A 24516-nucleotide genomic window follows, 5' to 3' on the forward strand; every position below is an offset into this window, starting at 1 on the left:
AATGTGAGACAGCCTTAGATTTGAAAGAACTTAAACTGGTGGTGGATGTGAGAGTCTCTGGTAGGTTGTTCCAGTTTTGGGGTGCACGGTAAGAGAAGGAGGAACGGCCGGATACTTTGTTGAGCCTTGGGACCATGAACAGTCTTTTGGAGTGATCTTAGGTGATAAGTGCTGCATGTGGTAGGGGTGAGGAGCTTGTTCAGATAGCTGGGTAGCTTGCCCCTAAAAAGAATTTAAAGGCAAGACAGGAAAGGTGAACTTTGCGCCTAGACTCTAGTGATGACCAATCTAGTTCTTTGAGCATTTCGCAGTGATGTGTGTTGTAGTTGCATTGGAGAACAAAATGACAAATTGAATTGTAGAGGGTGTCAAGTTTGGCAAGGTGGGTTTGAGGTGCCGTGCCATATACTATGTCTCCATAGTCAATAATTGGCATTAGCATCTGCTGTGCGATACGCTTTCTGACCAGGAGACTTAGGGAGGATTTGTTCCTGTAAAGTACCCCTAATTTGGCATAGGTCTTGGTTGTCAGGGTATCAAGGTGCATTCTGAATGTTAAGTGGGAATCAAACCATAAGCCCAGGTATTTAAAACTAGTGACAGGGGTTAGGGTGGTGTTAGCGTTGGTTCTAATCTGGAGCTCAGTCGCTGGAAGATTTAAAAATTTAATCTTGGTCCCAAATACCATTGTTACAGTCTTGTCAGTGTTTAAAAACAGTTTGTTTTGGGAGATCCAGTTTTCGAGTCTCAAAAAGTCAGACTGAAGTATGTGTTGAAGGTCAGAGAGGCTATGGCTGTGTGCATATAGGATTGTGTCATCTGCATACATGTGTATTGAGGCTTCCTTACAAGCTGTGGGAAGATCATTAATGAACACTGAGAAGAGTAGGGGCCCCAGAACAGAGCCATGCGAGACATCAAAGGTGATATCCAGGGGTTTGGAGTTAGAGCCTGAGATGGACACATGTTGGGACCTTCCTGATAGGTAGGACTGAAACCAGTTTAAAGCATGCTCTGGAGTTTGTTAAGCAGGATAGCATGATCAACTGTATCAAAAGCCTTTGCAAAATCTAGGAATACTGCACCAGTGAGTTGTCCCCGTTCCATTCCACACTGGATTTCATTGCAAACTTTTAGCAGGGTAGTTACTGTAGAGTGTTTGGGGCGAAAGCCAGATTGGAATTGGCTAGGGAAATTTGTCTTTGTATAGTAATTGCTTAATTGGGAGTGGACACATTTTTCCATGACTTTGGATAGAATTGGGAGAAGTGAGATTGGTCTGTAGTTTGAGACAGTTTTTTGGCCCCACTTTTGAAGATTGGGACAACTCTTGCAGTTTTCCAGGTCTTAGGGATATGGCCTGCAGACAGGATAGAGTTGACTATGGAAGCAATTGATATCCCCCTTAGTGATATTACTTGGTTGTTGATGGTTAGGAGGCTGGAATATGTTGTTGATAACCTTCCAGAAGGTTATGTATTTGGGTTTGATGTATTTTGGTGGAGATTGTCAGAGTAATATTGTGCTTTTGCGTGCCTTGTTTGCCTTGTGCACATGTTCCGCATGCATCTGTAGTGATTGAGTTCCATAGCAGTGCCAGTTACTTTGTTGCTTTTTCACAAGGTATCCCTGAGCTGGTAGAGTGCAATAAGGTCAGATGTAACCCATGGAAGATGGGCCCCCCTTACCCTTATTTTGCGTAGTGGAGCATGGGTATCGCAGAGTTTTAAGAACTCGGATTGGAAATAGTCGAGCGCAGAATCAGGGTCGGAAATTAAATCGATTCTGTGCCATGGTTGGTAAGGTCATACAGAAACTGTTGTGGGTTAAAGTTTTTTAATGTTCTAGTGAGGAAAACTTTAGGGCTTGAATGGGGCATTTTAATTTTCCTTACACAGTACACTATTGCATGGTCACTGAAAATGTCAGGAAGGATGCCAGAGGATTGGATTCTGCTGGAGTTTTAGGAGAGAATCCAGTCTAGCAAGGAATGGTTATGCGATTTCAGGTTTGTCCGTGTGGGTTGGAAAATGAGTTGTGAAAGGTTAAGTGGCTTGAGTTGTATCAGGATTTTATGGTTTTTAGGGTCAAGCCAGTTGAAGTTGAAATCCCCAAGAACTAGCAGCTCACTCTTCTCGTTCAGAGAGGAAATGGAGCCAAGAAACTGGGTGATATCAGCCAGGGATTGTAGAGGGGCTTTAGGGGGGCGGTAGATGCCAGCGAGCAAGATGGGCTTAGAAAAGGGGAGTCAGATTTTGCCAACTAGAATTTCAAAAGAGGGTTGGCTTGGGGGGCAATTTAACAGTGTAAATTGTAATGTTTCTACAATATAAAATAGCACCCCTCCTCCTCTCTTGGACCTATCTCTCCTAAAAATGGAGTATCCGTGAATGGCGATATTTGCATCAGGGGTTTTAGGGGTTAGCCATGTTTCTGTAAGAACGATGGCTTTGGGTTTATGCATAAGGCACCATGCCCTTAGTTTGTCCAGTTTGGGCAGCAGGCTCTGGATATTTATATGGGTGAGAGATAGCCCTTTTTGGAATTTAAAGGTGGAATTTTCAGGGGCATGGGACAGATTTGAAATGGGAGGACCTGGGTTAGGTTCAATATCACCTGCTAAAGAGAGTAATAGTATGAGCAGAAATTTGGGTAGTTGTTTGCAAGGTGTAAATTTGTGTTGTTTGCCATTAGAGTGAGCAGTGGTTGGTGTGCTGGTTTTTAGAGTTCTCCACCAACATTCCGTAGATAGTGAAAGGCTTTTGAGTAGTCCAGGGTGTATGGTGATGTTGGGTGTGGGCCAGGATGGAGGAGTTTGTAGTGGATAGAGGGAGTATCATCTCCATGAGGCCAGGAGAAAGAAAAAAGTAAAGATACATAGCAGGTTCATGATGCCAGAGGTAGGCAGTGCTGCATGGAGCTGTTGTGAGCAAAGTGAGTGTGTGCAGACTAAACAGCAGGGGTGTGCCTGTTCCTTGTCAAATGTTTTGCTGCATTGCAATGCTAGAGTCAGTTTAGGGTTTCAGTGGGCTGAGTTGGTGTGTGAGTTGTTTTTGTGCAGTCAGTTTTGGGAGAGGTTGCAGTGAAATAAGTTGTAAAGGGGTGTGGGGTTAAAATAGGCAGGTTAACAAGCATGGGATCAAAGTGTGGTCATATAAGCTCACCGTTTGTTGCCTTGAGTAAGAGTTTGCAGAAAGGATGCAGTCTCCAGTCACCTCTAGTCAAACTATAGTCTAACTATTATTGTCACTTAAAATGATCACTTTAAATGCATCACTCTTAAGATGCCAATGCAAGGGGGATATGTGTTATATACATCTAAAGCAGTCACATGACCCTCCCCACGCCCCAATAAATCAGCTTATTGCAGTTGGTCAATTAACAGCAAACAGTTAAGAGGGGGAACCCCCCCCCCCCAAAAAAAAAACAAAAAAAAACAACTTTTGATATTCAAACATACCAAGAGAAATCAATAGTACAAGCCAGGAGTGTAATTCTTTCAAAACAGGACTTGCATATCAGGGACATACCAAGAGAAATCATTAGTACAAGCCAGGAGTGTAATTCTTTCAAAACAGGACTTGCATATCAGGGACATACCTGTGTAGAGAATGCTATTAGATCCATGTCATATCTGCTGAGGTTATTGGTCTTGCATGAAGAAAGTAAATATATAACTATAGTCTAACTATTATTGTCACTTAAAATGATCACTTTAAATGCATCGCTCTTAAGATGCCAAAGCTACCTGTCAATGTTAATCTGTAATGATATCTAATAGAGTACCCCCTCTGTCACCTTTGCCTCTGCTGAATAGGGAATATCCCTGGAATTGTTCTAATTCCTTTTCAAGCTTGTCCCCAGCAGATACACTGGAATATTTAGTTGATTTTACTCACTATGACCAATCTCCATATTGCTTTGTGATAAGGACAAAGTGCTAATACAAAGCAAAATACCTTGATCCATTTGAGATAAGTGATGCACATTCTGAATTGAAGTTGCTCTGAACTGTGATAAAATGTAAAAAGCATTACAGCTACTGTATTTCTGCAGATTGATACAATGTAATTTGAAACGTATATACAGTACCTGTATGGTATGTTGTAGCTTAATTGTCACTGCACTGGGATGTAACTGCCAGTCATTCCATGCAGACTGGCAATATTAAGAGAATGAATTGTAACACTCATCCTACGTATAACAGAAAAGACCCAGTGATTGGCCTAGCTTTATCAGTCAGGTAAGAACCTGTGACAAAGTTCTTTGCTTTTGGAGTTAAAATGTAGAGTACAGTACGTTTTCAGCTAATTGGTAAATACTAATGCACTGTGCCACTCCTACAGATATAAACTGTGCAGAACAATAGCTACTAAACGCTTCCGTGCTAACGGGAACGCTGATTCAATGCTTCTGAAAAACGGCATTGATAAGGATTCTTCACAGAAGAAGAATATTTTCATAAATTGAATTCAAAGAGTGGGACATAGACACAAATGCACAAAGATTTACAACACTAATTGCAAACATTTCTCCTGTTTTGCAGGTCTGCCATTCCTGACGGTGAAAGGAAAAACAACCCAACCACCAAGTAAGCATATACTGTTTAGTGAATAAGTGTATTTACACCATACCAATGCTGCAAACACTAGAATTCATGTGTCAGTGTGTAACACCCAAATCTTCAAGCATGAGCGTTCGGCTGTCCTGCAATAATTTTAGTGGAGGAGTGGGGGGCGTTGCTATTAAAAGAGGGGCGTGTCATTGGCTGGATCGGGGCTGTATCTGTGTGTCTGCATGTCTGTGTCTCTCCATTCTCTCCCTCCCCCTTTCCCTCCATCCTCCCCCTCCCATCTTCCCCCCTCCAGTCTCTCCCTTATCCTCTCCCCTCCATTCTCTCCCTCTCCTATTCTCTCCTTTCCCACCTTCCCTCTTCTCCCCCTTCTCCTTTCCCTCCTCTCTCCCCACTTCCCTCCTCTCTCTCGCCGCTTCCCTCCTCTCTCTCCCCACTTCCCTCCATCCTCCCCCTCCCCTCTTCCCCCCTCCCCTCTTCCCCCCTCCATTCTCTCCCTTACCCTCTCCCCTCCATTCTCTCCCTCCCCCATTCTCTCCTTTCCCCCCTTCCCTCCTCTCCCCCTTCTCCTTTCCCTCCTCTCCCCACTTCCCTCTTCTTTCACCCCGCTTCCCTCCTCTCTCTCCCCCCCTTCCCTCCTCTCTCTCTCCCCCTTTCCCTCTCTCCCCCTTCCCTTCTCCCCCCCTTCCCCTCCCCCTTCTCTCCTTCCACCCTTCTCTCCATTCTCTCCCCCCCTGCACCACTCTCCCCCCCTTCTCTCCTTACTTGTTACCCTGCTCTGAGCTCGAAAGTCAAATTGAACTGTATCCCCAAGCACCAAGCTTGGGAGAACGTACGTGCCTGAGCACGAGCGCGCGCTCGCCGCGTGAGTGGATACAGGAAGATACAGATTGCAAGAAGTAAACTCGGCAAGCGCCGCACACAAAGTGCACTCAACACTTGTGTGGACGCGGCCTGAGATTATACAGAAAAATGCCGTGGTGTCGCCCGTAGCGACACCGCGCGAGGCAAAAAACAAGTTTCATACACATACATGTGGTGTTGCCCGTAGTGGCAAGGAGGCTGATTCACTGAGGGGTTATGAATGATTGGTCCTGGGAAGATCTGTATGTGTTATCTATGTGATGTGTAACCTATTCCCACAGAATGTCCACCTCACATGCATTTTGCGCAATGTGATACCAGTTGCCCACTGACCTGTCAGAATTACCAGTCCCCACCTACGTTCTGCACCTATAACTGCAATCCGCGATGTGCCTGTGATGAGGGATACATACTGTTATGGAAGGGATCCTCTACTTGTCTGACAAAGGACCAGTGTCCTGTCAGCAAAGGTAATACTACGTACTACTAATAGGAAAATGTAAACTGGGTCATACACAAGTATTTACACAAGTATCAGTCTAGACCCACAATAAGGTGACAGGTGGTACCTGTGACCCATTCAGTCTTTCTCATCTTATCTCCTCTTAAAATGAGGCCTGTATTACATTGCAAAGCAATACATCTTCATGGTTTATTCACTAAAGGGTGATAGCCTCAATGGCTCAAACATAATTAGCCATGAAATAGAATTTTTGGACAGATTGGTGATTCTGTCTGTAGCGGGTGTACCCCTAGGGTACTATTAATAACGGGTGCTGCGGTTACCTGTGAGGCTAACAAGAGGCCTGAACCTCCGTCACTGGGAGCCTGAGGTATATACTTACACTCGTTGCAGCGCCTCCACTGATGAGGGATCCCAGCGTGGTGGGAGTGTCAAAAAAAGAACAAGGCGCACAACGCACATAGTGAAATACAGTATAAAATGTATGCTTTACTAAGGAAGAATAAGTTCTGCGTACATCAAAAAGTATAAAATCAGACAGTGGATAAGTGTCTGATGATCGCTGGTCTGCTGTTCTTCCCTTTACACCGGGTGATGAGCGACAACTTCAGCCATCCTTTTGTGTGGTAACCCCACTTATCCACTGTCTGATTTTATACTTTTTGATGTACGCAGAACATATTCTTCCTTAGTAAAGCATACTTTTTATACTGTATTTCACTATGTGCGTTGTGCGCCTTGTTCTTTTTTTGTTTCTCTAGTTCTGGGGGTGTCAAGCAACCTCTTGAGAAAGGCTGCAGACGCACTATCAGTGTCCTATAAGGTCAATTTATTTGTTTATTGCACTCTATATTCACTATTGTGTTTTATACCACTTATATACCACATATTAGCTGCGCACTTTTTTCTTTTGTTGTTTCACTGTGGTGGGAGTGTGTCTTATCTTCCTTTTATTCCTGGATTCTTTAATTAGGGGGAATTATTTCATTTCAGTTTAATCCGAGAAGTATCAAATACCCCATAACCCTCTCCCTGTATTCTTCCTCGTTTTCAGATGTATCTGGCACATGCATAGGTACCCCAAGTAATAGTATTACTGGAAGCCTTAAGAAAGAAGCTAATTATCTGATATTTGCAACACACATATCTTACAGAAAAAGAGGTAGCTGCCGCTCTCCAATTGTACAGGTATATTAACGTATGTAAAAAATAGGGTGCATACAGTACGGGAATGGGGTATACTTGAATACGGGGAAAGGTCACAGGTGTGGCCTAAAAGAATCCTATTTTGCACTCTCTATTAACAGATGTTAGGCTAGGAAAGATTCAATCCCTGGGTTAACCCCCATCCGCCTACAACAATGTATTAAAACAAGTTTATTAAACATTTATGCAACACTTATACAAACTTATGGACAACCACTATGTGGCTAAAAAACAAAGAAAACAGCGGGATACGGCTAATCAACATGGATAATACATAAGTAGAAACCTTGTGGCACGTATAGTGTTAAGACAGTCCTAATCAGACAACCTGTAACACAAGTCTACTTTCACTTACAAACGAGCGGATAGGTCGACATGGGTAAGTCCCGCCTTCGGCCGGTCTGCATAAATAGAACGGGAGATCCCACTAGTAACCACTCCCACAACCCTGACGAAGCGCTAGAAGCGTGAAACGTACGTCGGTACGCAATTACGTCATTTCTGTGACGTCATCAGGAGGCGCAGGAGCGTGGACGCATGAGCAGTATGAGATGATCGATCTGGAAATAGCTCTGAGAGAACAGGTCGTATGCCTCTATGCAGTTACACAGCAGAAGCTGAGCACTTGATCTGGAATTGAGGCTAAGAGCTGATACTAAATATAGGACATAGAACGCACTTTTGAGCATCATCCGGTCCGCACATATGCGATAGTAGTGTCACCAGGTTATGGGTGACGCTTCTTTGCGGATGAGCGTATGCACGTGGGTTATCCGCCTTAACAAGCGAGAGGTTACATATACAGTGTGTATAAGTTGTCATCATTAGCACATAGTGCACCTTGTATTACTGATCGTGACTGCAAACCTGCTACCCTGTATATATGCCATAGTGACGTCACCAGACTGCTAATATTTCACATCTGTTGACGACTGTGTACAGCTAGCTTTTGTTACAACTTACAAACGTAACTGAGTACAGTATGATACATACGTACTAAGAGTGTACACATAAGAGGAATATCCTCCATCCCTCACTTAGATACACAAGTGTTATCAGTCTCTTATTGCTCTGGTAATTATACCATTAGTACTTAGCCGTATCCCGCTGTTTTCTTTGTTTTTTAGCCACATAGTGGTTGTCCATAAGTTTGTAAAAGTGTTGCATAAATGTTTAATAAACTTGTTTTAATACATTGATGTAGGCGTGTGGGGGTTACCCCAGGGATTGAATCTTTCCTAGCCTAACATCTGTAAATAGAGAGTGCAAAATAGGATTCTTTTAGGCCACACCTGTGACCTTTCCCCGTATTCAAACACACATATCTTCCCACATTTTATATAATTACAAACGAATATTTCTGCCCATTATAAACTTATACCGGCCATTACTATGGGTTGTGTCAGACATGAATTATCTTACATAAAGTTAATCTGTAATGATAGAGCAGGTAACTTCTTTTACTCGACCCAGGGAGATTCATCACGCAGCTGCTATATGCTTCTGTCTCAGATATGATAGTTACGAGCCCAGAGGAGCAAAGATTCAATGCACACAAGGTGGTTGAGTTCTCATTTCTGTTTTAAAATGCTCACAGAGGAATCTTTTATACCAAAGGCAAGGACAATACATCGTGTGTCAATTTCATACATCTGTTACAAAATGAGTTCCCATGTATAGATCATACATCTAAAATGACATATACCATCTGGCCTAAATTGGTGGAAATAGGGATAAAAGGTCAATAACTACTAATGGGGTCAGAAACAAGACTAGTGGTCTTGTTTCTTATAATCTTATTTCTTATGTAATAGATATACTGGGACAGCTGGTCCAAAGCTGAAATACTTTTACCATTTGGTCTCTGAGAGAACAAAGCTCGACTATTTTAACCCATTCAGACCCGGAAAAGAACATAGCTGACAGATACAGTTTTTAACCTTACAGCCCTCCTTTTGTTCTGGAAGAACAATCCAATCGACCAGTCCCATTTATTCTTCTGCACACCACTCAGGAGAGGAAAAACTCCAAGGGAGAAACCTCCAAGAGACCATGGGAATGCAGAACCCTATCTCTTTTAGGTATCTCGTTTGATAATCAGAGATGAATATATGGGTGGTTGGCGAGTACCAAGACTATTGGTATTTCTCGCTCTCATTGTGGGAGACATATACATAATGGTTGAACTAGAAGCAGAAGCAGCCTTTTTTTGGCAAAAATAGAGCTGATTATACATCTAGTCATTTGGATTAACATATACACACAAAGTAATAAACTTGCGATTGCCATGATTCCATAAAGAATTTTCATTCCCAATGCACCTAGCCAATTTCCAAGGCCAAAGATCCAATCAAACTCTTTTGGTTCCTCTCGCATGCTAGATTGAATTTCTGCTAGAGTGTCTATATCATGGTGTATGCTTTTTGATTGGGTGTCAATATAAGCACAGCATTCTTTACCACTAATTTACAAACCCCTCCTTGTGCTGACAACAGATTATCTAGTGCCATACAATTTTGCAATACTGTTGCTCTAATTTGTTGCTATTTGCTACTGAGCCTTAAAATAGCGTCTTTAGTATCGTAAAAAATGGCATCTATATTGACTACAGGCAGTCCTCGGCTATCCAACACAATGCGTTACTCAAAATGGCGTTGTAAAGCGAAACGTTGTAAAGCGAAACATGTTTTCCCATAGGGACACTGTTTAAAGGAAAGGATCTGTTCCTGAAGGCATTTTTAACACTAAAATACACCAAATATTTTATGCAGGCAATAAGATATGCAGCACACACATAAATTATATAGTGTATATACTGTATTATATATGTAATATAACATAATAAATAATATATTATATAGTATAATATCATATTATATAGTATAATATTATATATATACGCTCTTACGACGCTTTGCAACGTTGTTTATGTGAATGTATATATATATACACATACACAACATTGCAAAGCGTCGTAAGAGCGTTGGATAAGCCATTTTGGCGTTGTAAAAATGAATATAGGTATGCATTGCAAAGCGTTGGATAAGCCATTCGTTGTAAAGCGAAGCGTTGTAAAACGAGGACTAAGAAATCTCATTTTGCATATAAATCATACATTCCTAAAAGGGTATTAGACATAATATATAATATATAATATATGTATATAACATATTATACAAATAACATACTGTAACATGGGAAGAAGTGCATAAGACATAAAAGTACAGTAACATTTAGGAAAAGGAGTCCCTGCTTTGAAGAGCTTACAATCTAATTGGCAGGAAGAAAGTACAGAGACAGTAGGAGGGCATTCTGCTAAGTGCGTCTCTTCTTTCCTTAATATTACTGTTGCTATTTCTTTATTATTTGTGATATTAGCAGTAAATTAGTATTTTATAGATATATATATACACAGTATATAATATACAGTAAATATACAGTATATAATGTTAATAATGTAAAATTGTTTAAAAAAAAAACCAAACCCTCAAATACACACATCTATACTATATATATTCGGTTGCAGTCAACAGCAGCAGATTTTGCACTTTGGATCTTCCGATTCCATATTTTCATACTTGGGTGCTGTTTTTTGCCCCAATATAGGACTAGTTATACAGCAGAGAAACTGATAAATGATTCTTCATGGATATGAATGAGGCCTGTGTGCCACATTCTGTCTCCTCTGCTTACCATCACCTTAAATCTAGAGGATACTGAGTTTTACTCCAACATATTGGAGTCTAATCCATCACTGAGGGGTTATGAATGATTGGTCCTGGGAAGATCTGTATGTGTTATTTATGTGATGTGTAACCTCTTCCCACAGTATGTCCACCTCACATGCATTTTGATACATGTGATACCAGTTGCCCAATAACCTGTCAGAATTACCGTTTCCCACCTATGGTCTGCCCTTTGAACTGCAATCCGCGATGTGCCTGTGATGAGGGATACATACTGTCATGGAAGGGATCCTCTACTTGTGTGAAAAAGGACCAGTGTCCTATCAACAAAGGTAATACTACTTACTACTAATAGGAAAATGTAAACTGGGTCATACACAAATATTTATACAAGTATTTCAGTCTAGACCCACACTAAGGTGACAGGTTGTACCTGTGACCCATTCAGTCTTTCTCATCTTATCTCCTTCTCTTCAAGTGAGGCCTGCATTACATTGCAAAGCAATACATCTTCATGGTTTATTCACTAAAGGGTGATAGCCTCAATGGCTCAAACATAATTAGCCATGAAATAGAATTGTTGTTCAAAATCAAAACTGGTTTACATTCTTTTGTTAAAGGTGAAAGAAAGAATCTCCTATCACCTTTAATTAAAAAAAAAATTGTCTTTAAATAATTTCTACTAGAGATTTTTTAATCTGTCCCAGTTCTGGTCACAACATTGTGTGTTTTTGTTTTTTATTTAGCAGTTTTGCAAGGTGTATTTCTAAGCTTTACAAGGCTAAAGAAAAAACAATCAGCTTTATAAGAGGGAGAGAGTTATTTCCAGTGCCTCTCCCCACGTGTTGTATATATATGGGGACTCTCTTTTGCATCCGAAAACGGATTTGGCCGGTTTCAATTCGCGTGGGTTCATCAAAAACTGGCATTGGATAAAATCCTTGGATGGATTTGTAGAATACAATCTGTGGATTTAGCGATACATTGGCGTCTTTTCAGTGTATTGGTAATATTAATTAAAAAAAATCAACAAAACGCGAAACGCCCTTTTTGCCATTTATCCGCGGAAATCTGCGGACCAAAGGAACCGGACGATCCGCTGCTGATCCAAATTCACCAAAACAATTCGCCCATCTCTACTCATTGCATTCATTGTCATTAAATGTATGTACATGTTTATCTATATAGTGCCATTAATATATACAGGTAAACCCCGTTATAGCGCGACCCGTTATAACGCGAAATCGGTTATAACGCAGTTTTCACGTGGCTCCTGTTTTTTTTGGGGGGGTGGGCATAAATTGGGACAAAACTTCCCCCCCCCCTTCTCACAGTATCCCCCCCCTGCTCACAGCCCCCCCTTGCTCAAAGTACACCCCAGCTCACAAAGTATCCCCCCAGCTTACAATACCCCCCCCCTCTCTCACAGTATCCCCCCCTGCTCACAGCCCCCCCTTGCTCAAAGCACACACACCAGCTCACAAAATACCCCCCCTGCTCAAACAGTAACCCACCTCCCTACTCACTGTAATCCCCTTCTCAAATCCACTTCTTCTCGCCGGCTTCATACAGTTCCTTTGTGTCCTGCTTAGCGAGTGAATCGTCCACACTGCTCCCCTGGTCTCCCCGGCAGTTGACAAAGACACCAGAGAGCGTGAAGCCAGAATCTCGATCAGACACCCTTCACGTGCGCGTGCCCCGTGCGCATGCGCAGTGTGTGCGGCTCGTGAGATGTGGATGTGGGTTGCCTGTCTCTCCCTGAAGGGACTTGCCCCCCACGATCCAGCAAGCATCCTCTGCTGAACTCCATACCAGGACCATGGCAAAGGCCCTTATCGCCTCTCGCAGCTCTGCAGCTGGCAGTTCTCACGCCAAGGGCTAGTATACAGACCCCTGTCAGCACGCACTGTTCCATCAGATTTGGCCAGCTTGAATTGCTCTTATTCACAAAATGAGACCAGCAGGTGTGGCCATGTTTGCAGTCCGTCCTCTCGAGCTATTTGTGTAGCACAATGCCTTAAGCTTTGTGTGGTTGCCGCTGCCCCACCGGCTCTGGGAATGCTGGGAGAGTTCTCAGCTTTCCCTCCGGCTGACGCGGTAGCACTTAAGCGGCGGCCATTTTTTTTACATTTATTTTTTGCGGCGGCCATTTTGTTTTTTCGCGACCCCGTAACTAATGCGGTGGTCTCGGGTGGACCCTGAGGACCACGTTATAACGGGGTTTACCTGTATAGCACTTCACAGTATTAATACAAGTGACACTCATATAAATAACATATTATACAAATAACAGAACATGGGAAGAAGTGCATAAGACATAAAAGTACAGTAACATTTAGCAAAAGGAGTCCCTGCTTTGAAGCGCTTACAATCTAATTGGCAGGAAGAAAGTACAGAGACAGTAGGAAGGCGTGATATTAGCAGTAAATAAGTATTATATATATTTTTATTTATTTATTGCTGTGGATGTTTTTTTTTACCCACCATAACTTAACTAAGTATATATATATATCACATGCTCACATACCGTTTATATACAGTATATAATGTTAATAATGTAAAACCCTCAAATAAACACATCTATATATATATTCGGTATGATTTACTAATATTCACAACACAGCCCGTTTAATAATCTGCCTTGTGTTCTCACTACATTCATTATCATTAAATGTCAGCTGTTATGTTCACATGTACCAGTGTGCACGTGTGAGAAAGGGGTTCCAAACAGCCAATCTCCCAGTTGTCTGGGGGAAGTTTGCCCCAGCAGATAGAATAATACCTGGTGGGGTATCTGTAAGCTGTTACTTGTCATGTTAATGTTAAGGAAAGCCATGCTGTTATTATTACCACCCAAGTCATGGACATTCCATGGTGAAACCACAAGAAACGGAACTAAAATTGCTCTCTTAAAAAAATAATATTAACTCCTTGGTTGCTGTACGGCCCACTCACTTTAATCCTTGCACGGCTATATCGTGATATCTACAAATACATGTGATTGCGTGTACTTGTCTATTTGTAAAATTGATACCTCTGCACTATTTACAGCAGAACATGCCTTGGCCTGTAGGTGCTAACGCTAAACCCCCTCTAAGTAAATAGCTCACTATGATGGAATACCACAGGGTGTATTTACTAAAGACTGGCAAAGCCAGGGCAGAAAACACCATATTTATTACAGAAAAGGAATACTATTAACAGCATTGTTTCCTTTGATAAATCCAGTGTAATATTTGTGGTAACAGCCGGGATAATTGAGTAAATAACCCCCTACATTGCTGGAGAGGTCTGTAACATATTTTGGCCCATGTTGCTAAGTGGTGCTATTCCATAATATACCTTCAAATTATTTACTAAAGTTTCTCAGGTTCAAAACTGGGAGAAAATCTGTGCAAAATAATTATTTATCACTGGAAAAACTATCATTACTTTCAGTGGGATTCATTTTCCTTGATAAGTATGGCTCTGTTTCCATTGTCTTTGCCCTATTTTTGCAGCTGGGAGACTTTAGTACATAGACCCTCTTCTGTTGAAGGAAGAAACTTACCTTCCAATCAATTGAATGGACCAATAGGGTGTCTTGTGGAACAAGAGGGGACAGTCCCTTATGGAATCGCACAGCTTAGTAACTACAGTAGAGCCCTTACTGTACTACAGGCCCCTGGAGGGCATGGGAAGACTTTCCGATAGATAAATTCTCTGTATCGTGTTAACAATGAGTGAATTTATAGTGTGTCTAACATTTCCTTGTTATTAACACCTAACAGGTTGTCCATACAACATGCACTATGACACGTGTGGGACCGCTTGCCCTTTGACTTGTTATAATTACAGACAACCCCTAATTTGTACCAAAGACTGCAAAACTGGATGCTTCTGTAATGACGGATTTGTTCAGCTTAGTAACGGTTCCTCTATTTGTGTGGAAAAGAACCTGTGTCCTGTTTGCAAAGGTAATATACAAATACTGCTGCAGGTTTGTATTATTTAGATGGTATCATGGTCCTAAAAGTTCATAAGAAGGGATTTATAGGTGAACATATTATAGGTGTTGATGCGGAGCAGGGTCCATGCAGCCTTTCAAGATTACAAAGTGACACACGTTACTCTGTATATGTTGTGCATGTATGGTGTCAGGATGTAGTGTCAGGGCTCAATTCCACTGTGCTGGTATTCACCATACAGTATGTAAGAGCTCAGTGCACAAATAGTGTTTAGACATGTAGCCATGTCCCCCTTTCCCACCCCCCCCCCCTTACCTCCGATGCAGGTGCTGGGAAGGGGGAGACTGTGACGGTTGTGTGGGCGGTGTGTTCAGGGCGGTGTTTGCAAGGAGAGGTAGCTCCGTCGCTCTGAGGGCCGCCATGACAAATAGGGCACGCATGCACAGAAGGGTCCCGGCGGTGATCAGGAGCTCGCGCATGTGCAAGGGCTACACATTTGCGGTGGCCATTAGATACAAGCTCTGCATGGGAACTACAAGCCCCATAGTGCTTTGGGGCATAGGGTAAAAGGCACAGGTCAGCCAATTGAGGATACATGTTGCGCGCTTGGAGCCACGTTAGTCAGTTGGAGCCAGAACAGAGAAGGGGAAGGTAGGGTCTGAGTGTCAGTGCCACTCAGACTAGGCCAGAGAATCCCCTTAAGTCCCAGATAGGCCCCAATCACGTGTAGCTTGTGGCTGCTTCAGGGAAGGCCCTTAGATAGGGACACTTCCCCATTTTACTGTAGTGTCAGGGACACAGTGAAGACGCCGCGCAGTGATTGTGGTCTGGGACCAGACCACCGCAGTGTTATCAAAGACTCTTAAAGGTGAAACCCATCTATCGGAGTCCACCCAACGCAGAGGCTGACGCCATCGCAGAGGCCCATGTCAGTGGATCGGGCGGATCCTTGTTGCTAAGTCGACCGCACCAAGTACTGGAGTACTTGGCAGGTACCTCAACAAAGTGCAACAACAGTTCACGGGAAAGCGCTACTCCCTACACTTTTGGGTGGGCTGGACATTGGGAAAGGGACATCAGAGTATTGGTGCCTACCACCCGATGTACTTTTGGACACTCACTGGTGGTTCTGGGCGGGGTGTTCACTATACTGTGTGGTGGTGTTATCTTATATGTGCTGTCAATAAAGGTTGTTATTATATACCGTGTGTGTTTACTATTGGTTCCTATGATGGGCTCCTCCCACTACGCTGGGATCCCTCGCAGGTGGAGGCACTGAACCGTGACGATAATTATACCACCCCAGGCTCCCCGTGGTGGAGGCTTGGGCCCTCTGTGAGCCAACAGGTAATGGCAGCACCGGTTGTCTCTCTAGTTATTGGGAAGAGAGCTACATTTGGAGGCGCTGCTGACATGTTAGACCTGGGGTGCCCAACCTAAGCCTAAAAGCAATCTGACCAAATTAGGGACCATGTCTCTATCGTCACCCCAGAGCGTCCACGAGTGGGCCCTATGACGCCACACATCGCCTCGCCACGTGGTCACCATTAGTCAAGTCCCAGTATCCCTGCCCCTGCCCAGCTTGCAAAGCGCACTGAGACAGATACCAGGGTTCACAAAAGAACATATTGTGGATGCTAAATGGGAAACAGATGTCCAGTGGAATATGCTCCTTGTTGATTGTTGCTGTAATATTCCAGTGGACAATGACCACAGTTCCTGCAGCTTCCTGAAGCCCCACCCGGTGGAAGTCCACTTATCTACCCTAGACTGAGCACAAGAACAGAGGCCGCTAGAGCTGCCCCAAGAGTAGAGGAGCATTAGGCGGCCACAGTCATCTCTTCCCCAGTAAGCCCTAGCTGGAATGAAGCTGGCAGCCGCCGGTCCAGACAAAGCCACTACAGTACCCATGGTCCAGGGGAAGCTCAAAGACTCGTGGAGGCCTTACAACAACTGACGGAGAAAACAGGTCAGTTGGCCCAAGTCCAACCCTACCGCAAGTTAAAAGCGTTCTTTGGGGTGCGGCCCACTCCACTAGGAGAAGAGGCATTCGAGGAATGGCATGACCTAGCGGTGCAAGCACTTCCCGAATGGACGTACATGGACACAGTCAAGAAACAGAGACTCATTGAGTGCCAAAGTCCTCCTGCCACCAACATGGTACGGTTTTACCGCGATTGTCTCCTGGAAGCCAATGTTCAAGCTCTACTCCTGGCTTTACTCAAAGCGTATAGTGTCCCAGGCGACAACATCTCTCTAATTGCTTGGTTCCATGGCCTTACCCGAACAGAAGGGGATGATGTGTCGGACTTCTTTCGATGGCTTCAGTTGGCCCTATGGACCCTAGTGAAGAAGAAGATTGTCCAAAAGTTCGAGGCCAACAAGGACCCATCAATTCCTTCTCAGAGTGTTGCCCATGCACCCAGTCATCATCCGAATCAGCTGTGTCCTTTCCCTGGAGCATCCTCTCCCATTTGAGGAACTTATGGATAGAGTGGAAGCTCAAGAGACCCTCTTGTGGGTGCATCTTCCCAGAACATCTCATGACTCTGCCAAAGGAGAGAGACACGCATCTTCCTCCAAAGGAGACAACCATGTAGGGAACAAAAGAGGTGTCTGTCCCAAAGCTCAAGGAGGCGGAAGACGCTGAAGATGACCCTCCTCCCAAAGCACATGCGATGAGTGTTGCAAAATATCAGCACAAGATGGATATGGAAACCTGTTCAATCATACCAAAGGATTGGCCGAGATTCCACCAGGGGAGTGAGGATCATGTATGCAGTGTGCTGCTATCCCAGCCAAGACGAGGCCGATCATCTCTTCGCTCTAGAGTACATCAGAGGAAGATGCCAACCACAGCTACAAGCTTGTGCCCAAAGTACGAGAATGGAAGGCCTCACTACCGAGGAAGATCAAGGTGTTTATCCAAAACATCTCTCCTTATATTCATCGGCTTTGCTGGACACCAGGTCCCAAGTGGCCATTGTGTATCGCCCTTTCTATGATCAAAATCTTAAACACCTGCCCTTGCAGTCAGCGGACAAGAGGAAGTTGTGGGGACTCAGCAATGAGGGCTACTCCAGCGACGGTGTGGTGACAGTTTGGCTGTAAATACCACAGCTGAACACTGGTGAACTGGCCCAGACCCGAAAACGTAATGGAGCTCCGCTCCGTCTTAGGATTCTGCAGTTACTGTCGTTGCTTTGTGGAGGGATATTCAAGCAAAGCAATGGTCCTCAACAACCTTCTCAAGATTTATCCCGAAGATACAGGGTGGAAAGCCACCTTTGCGCGACTGCCGTTCGACAAGTGGACGGTCGCCTGTGAAAAGGCATTCATAGGCCTAAAGAAAAGCTTAACGAATGCACTCGTTCTCGCTTACGCCGATCCCGATCAGCCCTACATCCTTCATATGGATGTGAGTTTTGCCAGCCTAGGTGTGGTCTTGTACCAAAAGTACCCGGAGGGCCTCCGGCTCATAGCCTATGTCAGACGCTGATAGACCACCAGCTAGCAGAATTATCCCTTCCACAAGTTGGAATTCCTCGCTCTCAAGTGGGAAATTGTGGACAATCTGTATGATTGTGACTCAATGATTATCTGTATGGAGTCACTTTCGAAGTCAATCCGTTGGCCTACTTATTGACCTCTGCCAAACTGGACGCCACCGGTCACAGATGGCTGGCGGCTCTCTCGAACTACCAAAAGTAGAAACCCGGGCCCCTGAAGATCAGAGCTGATGCTCTATCCAGAAGACCAGGACAGGATACCACCCTGGACGATGACCTCTGGAAGAAATCCCTTGACCAGGGATGTGGGCTTTGTTCTCGACTGCAGCCATCATGGAAGATAAAGTGGCCTTCTCAGAACTGAGGGTCGCAGATTCATTGAGATGTCAATTCAAGGCTATCCCTGCTGCCTATTTCCACCCAGAGGGAATGTATATCACCCCAGACAAAATCATCGCCTGAAAGATCTGGTGTAGAACCAGATACGAGATCCCGTGGCTGAAGCTATCTGCCAGGCCATCCAGCAAAACAAGCCCCCCCGATGAAACATGCTCCCAGCAACACGGCCACCCTACTAATGCTGGAAATGGACAAATTCGAAATCGACAAGGGTTTACTCTATCGGGTGGTTCCATACCATAACCACCCAGATAGAAGGCAACAGTTTCAAAACCAGGAACCTACAGCATATGGTTCTTTGATTGCTACATAATGACCATGGACATCTTGGAGTGGACAAGACCTTCGGCTTAATACGTTCTTCTGGCCTTGGATGAGAGAGTCAGTAGAACACCATTGCTGCCGATGCTCATGGTGCATCCAACGCAAGACACTCCCTTCCAGTTCTGCTCCAATGGCTCATCTGAAGAGATTGGGTCCCCTGGACTCGTATCATGGACTTTCTATGTATCGAGCCAGATGCCAATGGCGTCGGCAACGTGTCAGTAATCACAGACCATTACACTCATTATGCCCAAGCTTTCCCCACCAAAGACCAGAAGGCCATCACGGTGGCAAAGATTCTGTGGGAGCGGTACTTTATACATTGGGTAGGCCGTAATCGCCTACATTCGGATCAAGGCCGGGATTTTGAAAGTAACCTCATCTGGGAGTTGCTGAAATTGCTAAATATCCCTAAGTCCCGAACGACCCCTTACGATCCCGAGGGAGATGCTCTGCCGGACCCTCCTCGACATGCTCGGCACCCTAAAAGGTTCACAGAAGAATGAGTGGAGAAAGCACGGGGAGTACTTGGTGCATGCCTAAACTGCACCCGCCATGAGTCTATGGGAGACACTCCCTACTTTCTAATGTCCGGGCGAGAAGCACGGCTTCCAGTAGATATATGTCTGAGGGTATCTAATGACGGGGTACACAATAGTAAGCACTTCAAGTACGTAGAGCGGCTCTAAGCCTGCAAAGAGCCTACCAAATAGCAGAGAATGCATCAGCTCATCTGAACGCTTGTAACAAACGGCATTACTGCACCGACACACTTTATTCGAGCAAATACCCAGTATGTACCTGGCAGATACCTGGAATGCGCCGCTCCTCACCTCTGACAAGCCCCGTTGCGTTTGCCTTCCCAGCCTGGGTTCATGCCTGGCTGACGGGCGGCTGATCTGTTAAATGATAATGATTAGGATTTAATAGGCTGCAATGCTTCGCGTGTCTACCAGATGGCATAAATTCATGAATTGTAATGCAGTATATATATATATACTGTGCAGTATTGCAGCCAGCGGGAATAAAATGCTTCAATCCCTGTCTGGAAAATACCTCAATGCACTCGGGCAGAAAACAGTCACAAACCTCAATACACCCGGGTATACCCGAATTCGTGGGACTAGCCGAGCTCGAATAAAGTGTGTCGCCAGTGTATGACCATAAGGTCCGTCATCAGGAAATTTGTCCTGGAGACGCTGTTCTCTTCCGCAACCTTGGGATCCCCGGCAAACACAAGCTGGGCGACCATTGGCGAAATGGAGTATTCGAAGTAGAATCGCAGATGCTGGGCCTCCCGGTCTGCCGTATAAGAGACGCGGATGGCCGGGTAAACGTCTGGCACCGAAATCATCTCCTGCCTATTCTGCATGTGGGGGATGACAATCTTGAAATTGAGATTACACCATTGGCGGTGAGCTCAGTGGAGCTGATGAGAGCTCATAAATAGTAACAGAGACATCCGAGCATCCCATGGAAGGGCCCTCTAATAGTACAGACCAGTCACTGGGCCTGAAGGAGCCACGGGTAAAGGCCAAGGCAGCATACACATACTCTGGTGGCTCCAATGAGCCATCTTTTGGAGCCTAGGAGTCCTTGTTTTGTACCCGTTAGAAACATGTCAGACTGTTACACCCCTTATGCCCGAGTCTCAAGCTTATGATTATTACTCCCCAGAGGGAATTGACGAAGAAGAGCTTCGCAGAAGCCAAAGAGTGAGACTCCCTCCCAACCGGGTAACCTATGATTCGTTAGGGGCTACCCACTATGAAGCTCAGCAGTGGTCTCCTAGCAAAATTAAATCTGTTATTGTAATGTTCACAGAAATTAACACTCTTATATAAAGCCATTGCAATGCGTTAAGTTTTTACTTATACTTTTACTTATATACATGTCATGCATTTTTATTACATAAATGTTGTGTTGATGGTTATGTCGTTCCCAAGCAGGGTCGTTGGTTCTTTCACCAGGGGGAGAGTATAGCCTGGCTCTCCCTGGTACCTTGCTCGTCACCTTACCTTTCCATAGCCATCGGAGGATGGGGAGAATGCGGGGGGGGTCCGCAGTAGCAAGCGCAAGTGGCAGCCATTAGGAGTATAGAACAGCAGGGGAACTACAAGTGCCAGCAGCCTCAGGGGCTGCAGACCACATGTTGCCAGGCAGCCAATAGGACTGAGAGATGCATGGCAGTTAGAACTCTGACAGTTGGATTTCTGACAGGTAGGGGGACTGGCAGTTAGGAGAGTTAGGCAGTTGGATCCAGGACAGAGAAAGGGAAGGTAGGGTCTAGGTGTCAGTGGCACCCAGACTAGGGCAGATTAAACCCCTTATGTCCAAGATAGACCCACTCACCAAATCAGATTGTGACTGCTACAGGGAAACCCCTAGCTAGGGACATTTCCCCTGTAGCTGTATACAGTTAGTGACAGGGCCAGAGGAGATGACATGCAGCGATTTGCAGACTGTGGTCTGGGACCGAACCACCACTGTACTATCATAGACTATCAAAGGTGAAACCCTCCCACCCCACGCAGAGGTGGAGGCTTCGCTGACATCGATGTCGCTAGATCAGTGGATCCCTTTTGCTTTTCGGCCATACACAGGTGCTGGCGCACTGGGGAAAGTACCTCGCAATGTGCACCAACTATCACTTTTAGTTACTGTGGGCAGTACTGTCTCCCACATTGGGTAGGTTGGCTCCAGTGGACACCAGTGAGGTTGTGTGCCCAGGGGAACCTCAGTACTTTGGGGAAATCCCATCGGGGGTGGACACTACGGTTGGAGGGCATGGTGGGGTTACGGCCGTTCGAGGCCTATATTTTTTGTGGGTTAGTAATATACATAGTTTTACCTGTGTTCAGTAAACTGTTATTAAATACAAGTGTGTGTGATCTTATTGCATTGGGTCCTGGGAAGGGGTTATCCGGCACTGTCAGGATCCCTCACAGGTGGAAGCACCTAGACAAATCAGGTACACCCGGGCTCTCAGTTCAGGCCTCCTGTAAGCCACAGGTAAAGTACCACACACTCTGTAGCCACCACATTTCCCATGGGTGGGGAGGAAACAGAGCAACATACATAACTAAGATTGGCTTTCCTTCCAGGTTTGTCATATCTGGGATAATAAGGAGTAGAGGGTTTTGTCACTCATACACTTGACACCTCAACACTGGGTTTTCCTTACTTCTTACAGAATGTGTTGGTGATCACAGAGTTTATAATGAGTGTGGTTCTGCCTGTTCCATCACTTGTATTAATCACTTTAATCCACACCCCCCCCCCCCCCACCCACATGTGAAGCACTCTGTGTCCCAGGGTTGTTTCTGATCTAAAGAAGAACATACGTAACATCAGTACAATTAATGTCTTGTTTTTCAACTGCAAATTACATAGTACCGACTTAAAAGAAAACCAAATGTACTAAAACATAGATTTCAAAGAGTTTAGTCTAATAAATTATATATATATATATATATATATATATATATATATATATATATATATATATATATATATATATATATATATATACACACATAGTTGAGTCAAATAGTGAATAAGTCCATTCAGGGCAAAAGTTAGATAAAGTAATGTAGGGGGAAATTTGGTGCTTCATCTTCGAATATTATTTCTCAACTCCTTGCATAATGAAGATCACAATAACTTAGAACAGCACACAGCACAGCTTCTCATGGTGTAGCACCTTCAATGAATAAATCAGGTTTAAAATAAGTATATGCACTCACAATGGAATTTCTTTCTTCACAAGCACATCTAAGATGGCCCACTGCTTCCAATTGTAGGCTGTGGCTGACTCACCTTTGTGTTAATACTCCCACAGTGCACCACCTCGCTGAGTCTCCTCTCTATTCACCGACACTACACCAGCACTTATGAGGACCGCTGGATGACGTCACATTTGGCCGCACTGAAGAGAACCGCTTCAGCTCCTATCCGCCCTTTGCATTTCCTGAGATTTGTCTCATATTTCCATTACTCAATTCCCCCCCAAACAATACAGGCAATCCTTTTAGTAATCTATAACCTAAGGGATAATCCTGCTATTTAGAGGGACCAGGTAGCCATGCCTGTTTCTCCTGAGAATTGAGACGAGTCTCCCAAAGCACGCACGGCAGATCAGAGCTGAAATCTGCTCCAGGACTGGTAAATGGAAGAGGAGACCTGGTGAAAGGGAGCACCATGAGTGTACAGGCACCAACGTGGGTCAGTCCAATGGTGGATTTATGTTGGAAAGTGTTTCCTCAGATACTGTATCTGTCTGGAAAAGATCTAGTCCCTAAAAAATATGTACAGTATATAATATTGTTATAACTGCAATATAAGTTACCAAAGACACACACTTTATTCTTACACCATGTACCTTATATGAAGTATAATACAGATGTAGTCACACTTACTGTTTTTGGTGCAGCAATCATGTGTGGTCACCGGAACGCACCACAGTCACGCACTATCCCCAAAAAGTAAGTGGCCCGTGAGGATTAACTCTGCGGTGTCCCTGCTCGCGAATGGGACCCGCCGCGTTAATCCTCCCGGTTCATCAGATACCAATATTAACCTTCCAGATGATCTGTGCAGCCGTCTCTGTCTCTGTGTACCATGTATGCAATGTATGTTAGTGCTGTGCATATAGAGTATCAGACGTTGTTGCATCTGTGCTGTCACTGCACGTGCATTTCAGTGTACTTTACAATTAGTATTATGTCCGAGCATTGCCATTGCATCTAGGTTTTGTGAATGAATGGCAGGATATAGTGCAATATTTACTAAGGAGTGCCACTCCATAAGACACCTTGCATGCTAGAAGACACCTTATGGCCCCTTTCATGTGAATGGGTGATAAAGGCCAGTCCATAGTAATAGAGTAGCATTGCTTAGTAATTACAGCCTATAATGTATATCTGTATTGGGGAGGGAGATGTCCTACATTTGCCTGTGGTATATATGTTATGTTAGTGGTAGGCATTCTGTTTTCTATCTTCCTAATCTCTGTTTTCCTTTTTTCTGGCAGAGTTAGGATGTGAAGGAGATCACAGAGAGTATAAGAAGTGTGGCAGCGCCTGCCCTAAAAACTGTGCCAATAGCAACAGGCCTCCAGCTTGCATTTAGATCTGTGTTCCAGGCTGTTTCTGCAAGGATACCTACCTATCTAACAGCAACGGTGATTGTATCCCTGAAAAAGACTGTTAATTTTCTTATGGGCATCTGTATGGATGTCATGAGACATACTGTACTAACTGGAAATAAATAAAAACAGCTTTGAATAAATGCAATATATGTTCGTTTTTTTTAAATCATAAATTCCATACTTATTCCTTCCTCTTCTGGGTTTCTTTCTTGCTCCTGTTTAGTTAATGAAGACACATTGGGGTTTTCTATTATGCAACACAATATAATATGCTTTAAAGGTGCAATTCCCCGTAGTGCTCAGGGGGAAGAACCAGGATATCCCTGCCAATCTTCTTCAGCAGGGAATGTTACAGCCACATCTCCCTGCAGGGGCCCAGGGACCTGCTATAGGTGG

At 44.2% G+C, this 24516-nt stretch overlaps 1 protein-coding gene across 1 annotated transcript; it reads left to right on the forward strand.

Moving 5' to 3' along the window:
- Positions 1 to 4475: 4475 nt before the first annotated feature.
- On the forward strand, positions 4476 to 24260 carry LOC142496569 (mucin-5B-like). Its single transcript, XM_075603234.1, has 6 exons — positions 4476 to 4591; positions 5719 to 5907; positions 6955 to 7062; positions 10936 to 11124; positions 14563 to 14748; positions 24004 to 24260. Exons 2-6 carry the CDS (start codon positions 5733 to 5735, stop codon positions 24099 to 24101), a joined length of 756 nt encoding a protein of 251 aa, XP_075459349.1. The 5' UTR covers positions 4476 to 4591; positions 5719 to 5732; the 3' UTR covers positions 24102 to 24260.
- The last annotated feature ends 256 nt before the right edge of the window (positions 24261 to 24516 follow it).

The sequence above is a fragment of the Ascaphus truei genome, chromosome 6 (genome assembly GCF_040206685.1).
Source record: "Ascaphus truei isolate aAscTru1 chromosome 6, aAscTru1.hap1, whole genome shotgun sequence".
Lineage (NCBI taxonomy): Eukaryota > Metazoa > Chordata > Amphibia > Anura > Ascaphidae > Ascaphus > Ascaphus truei.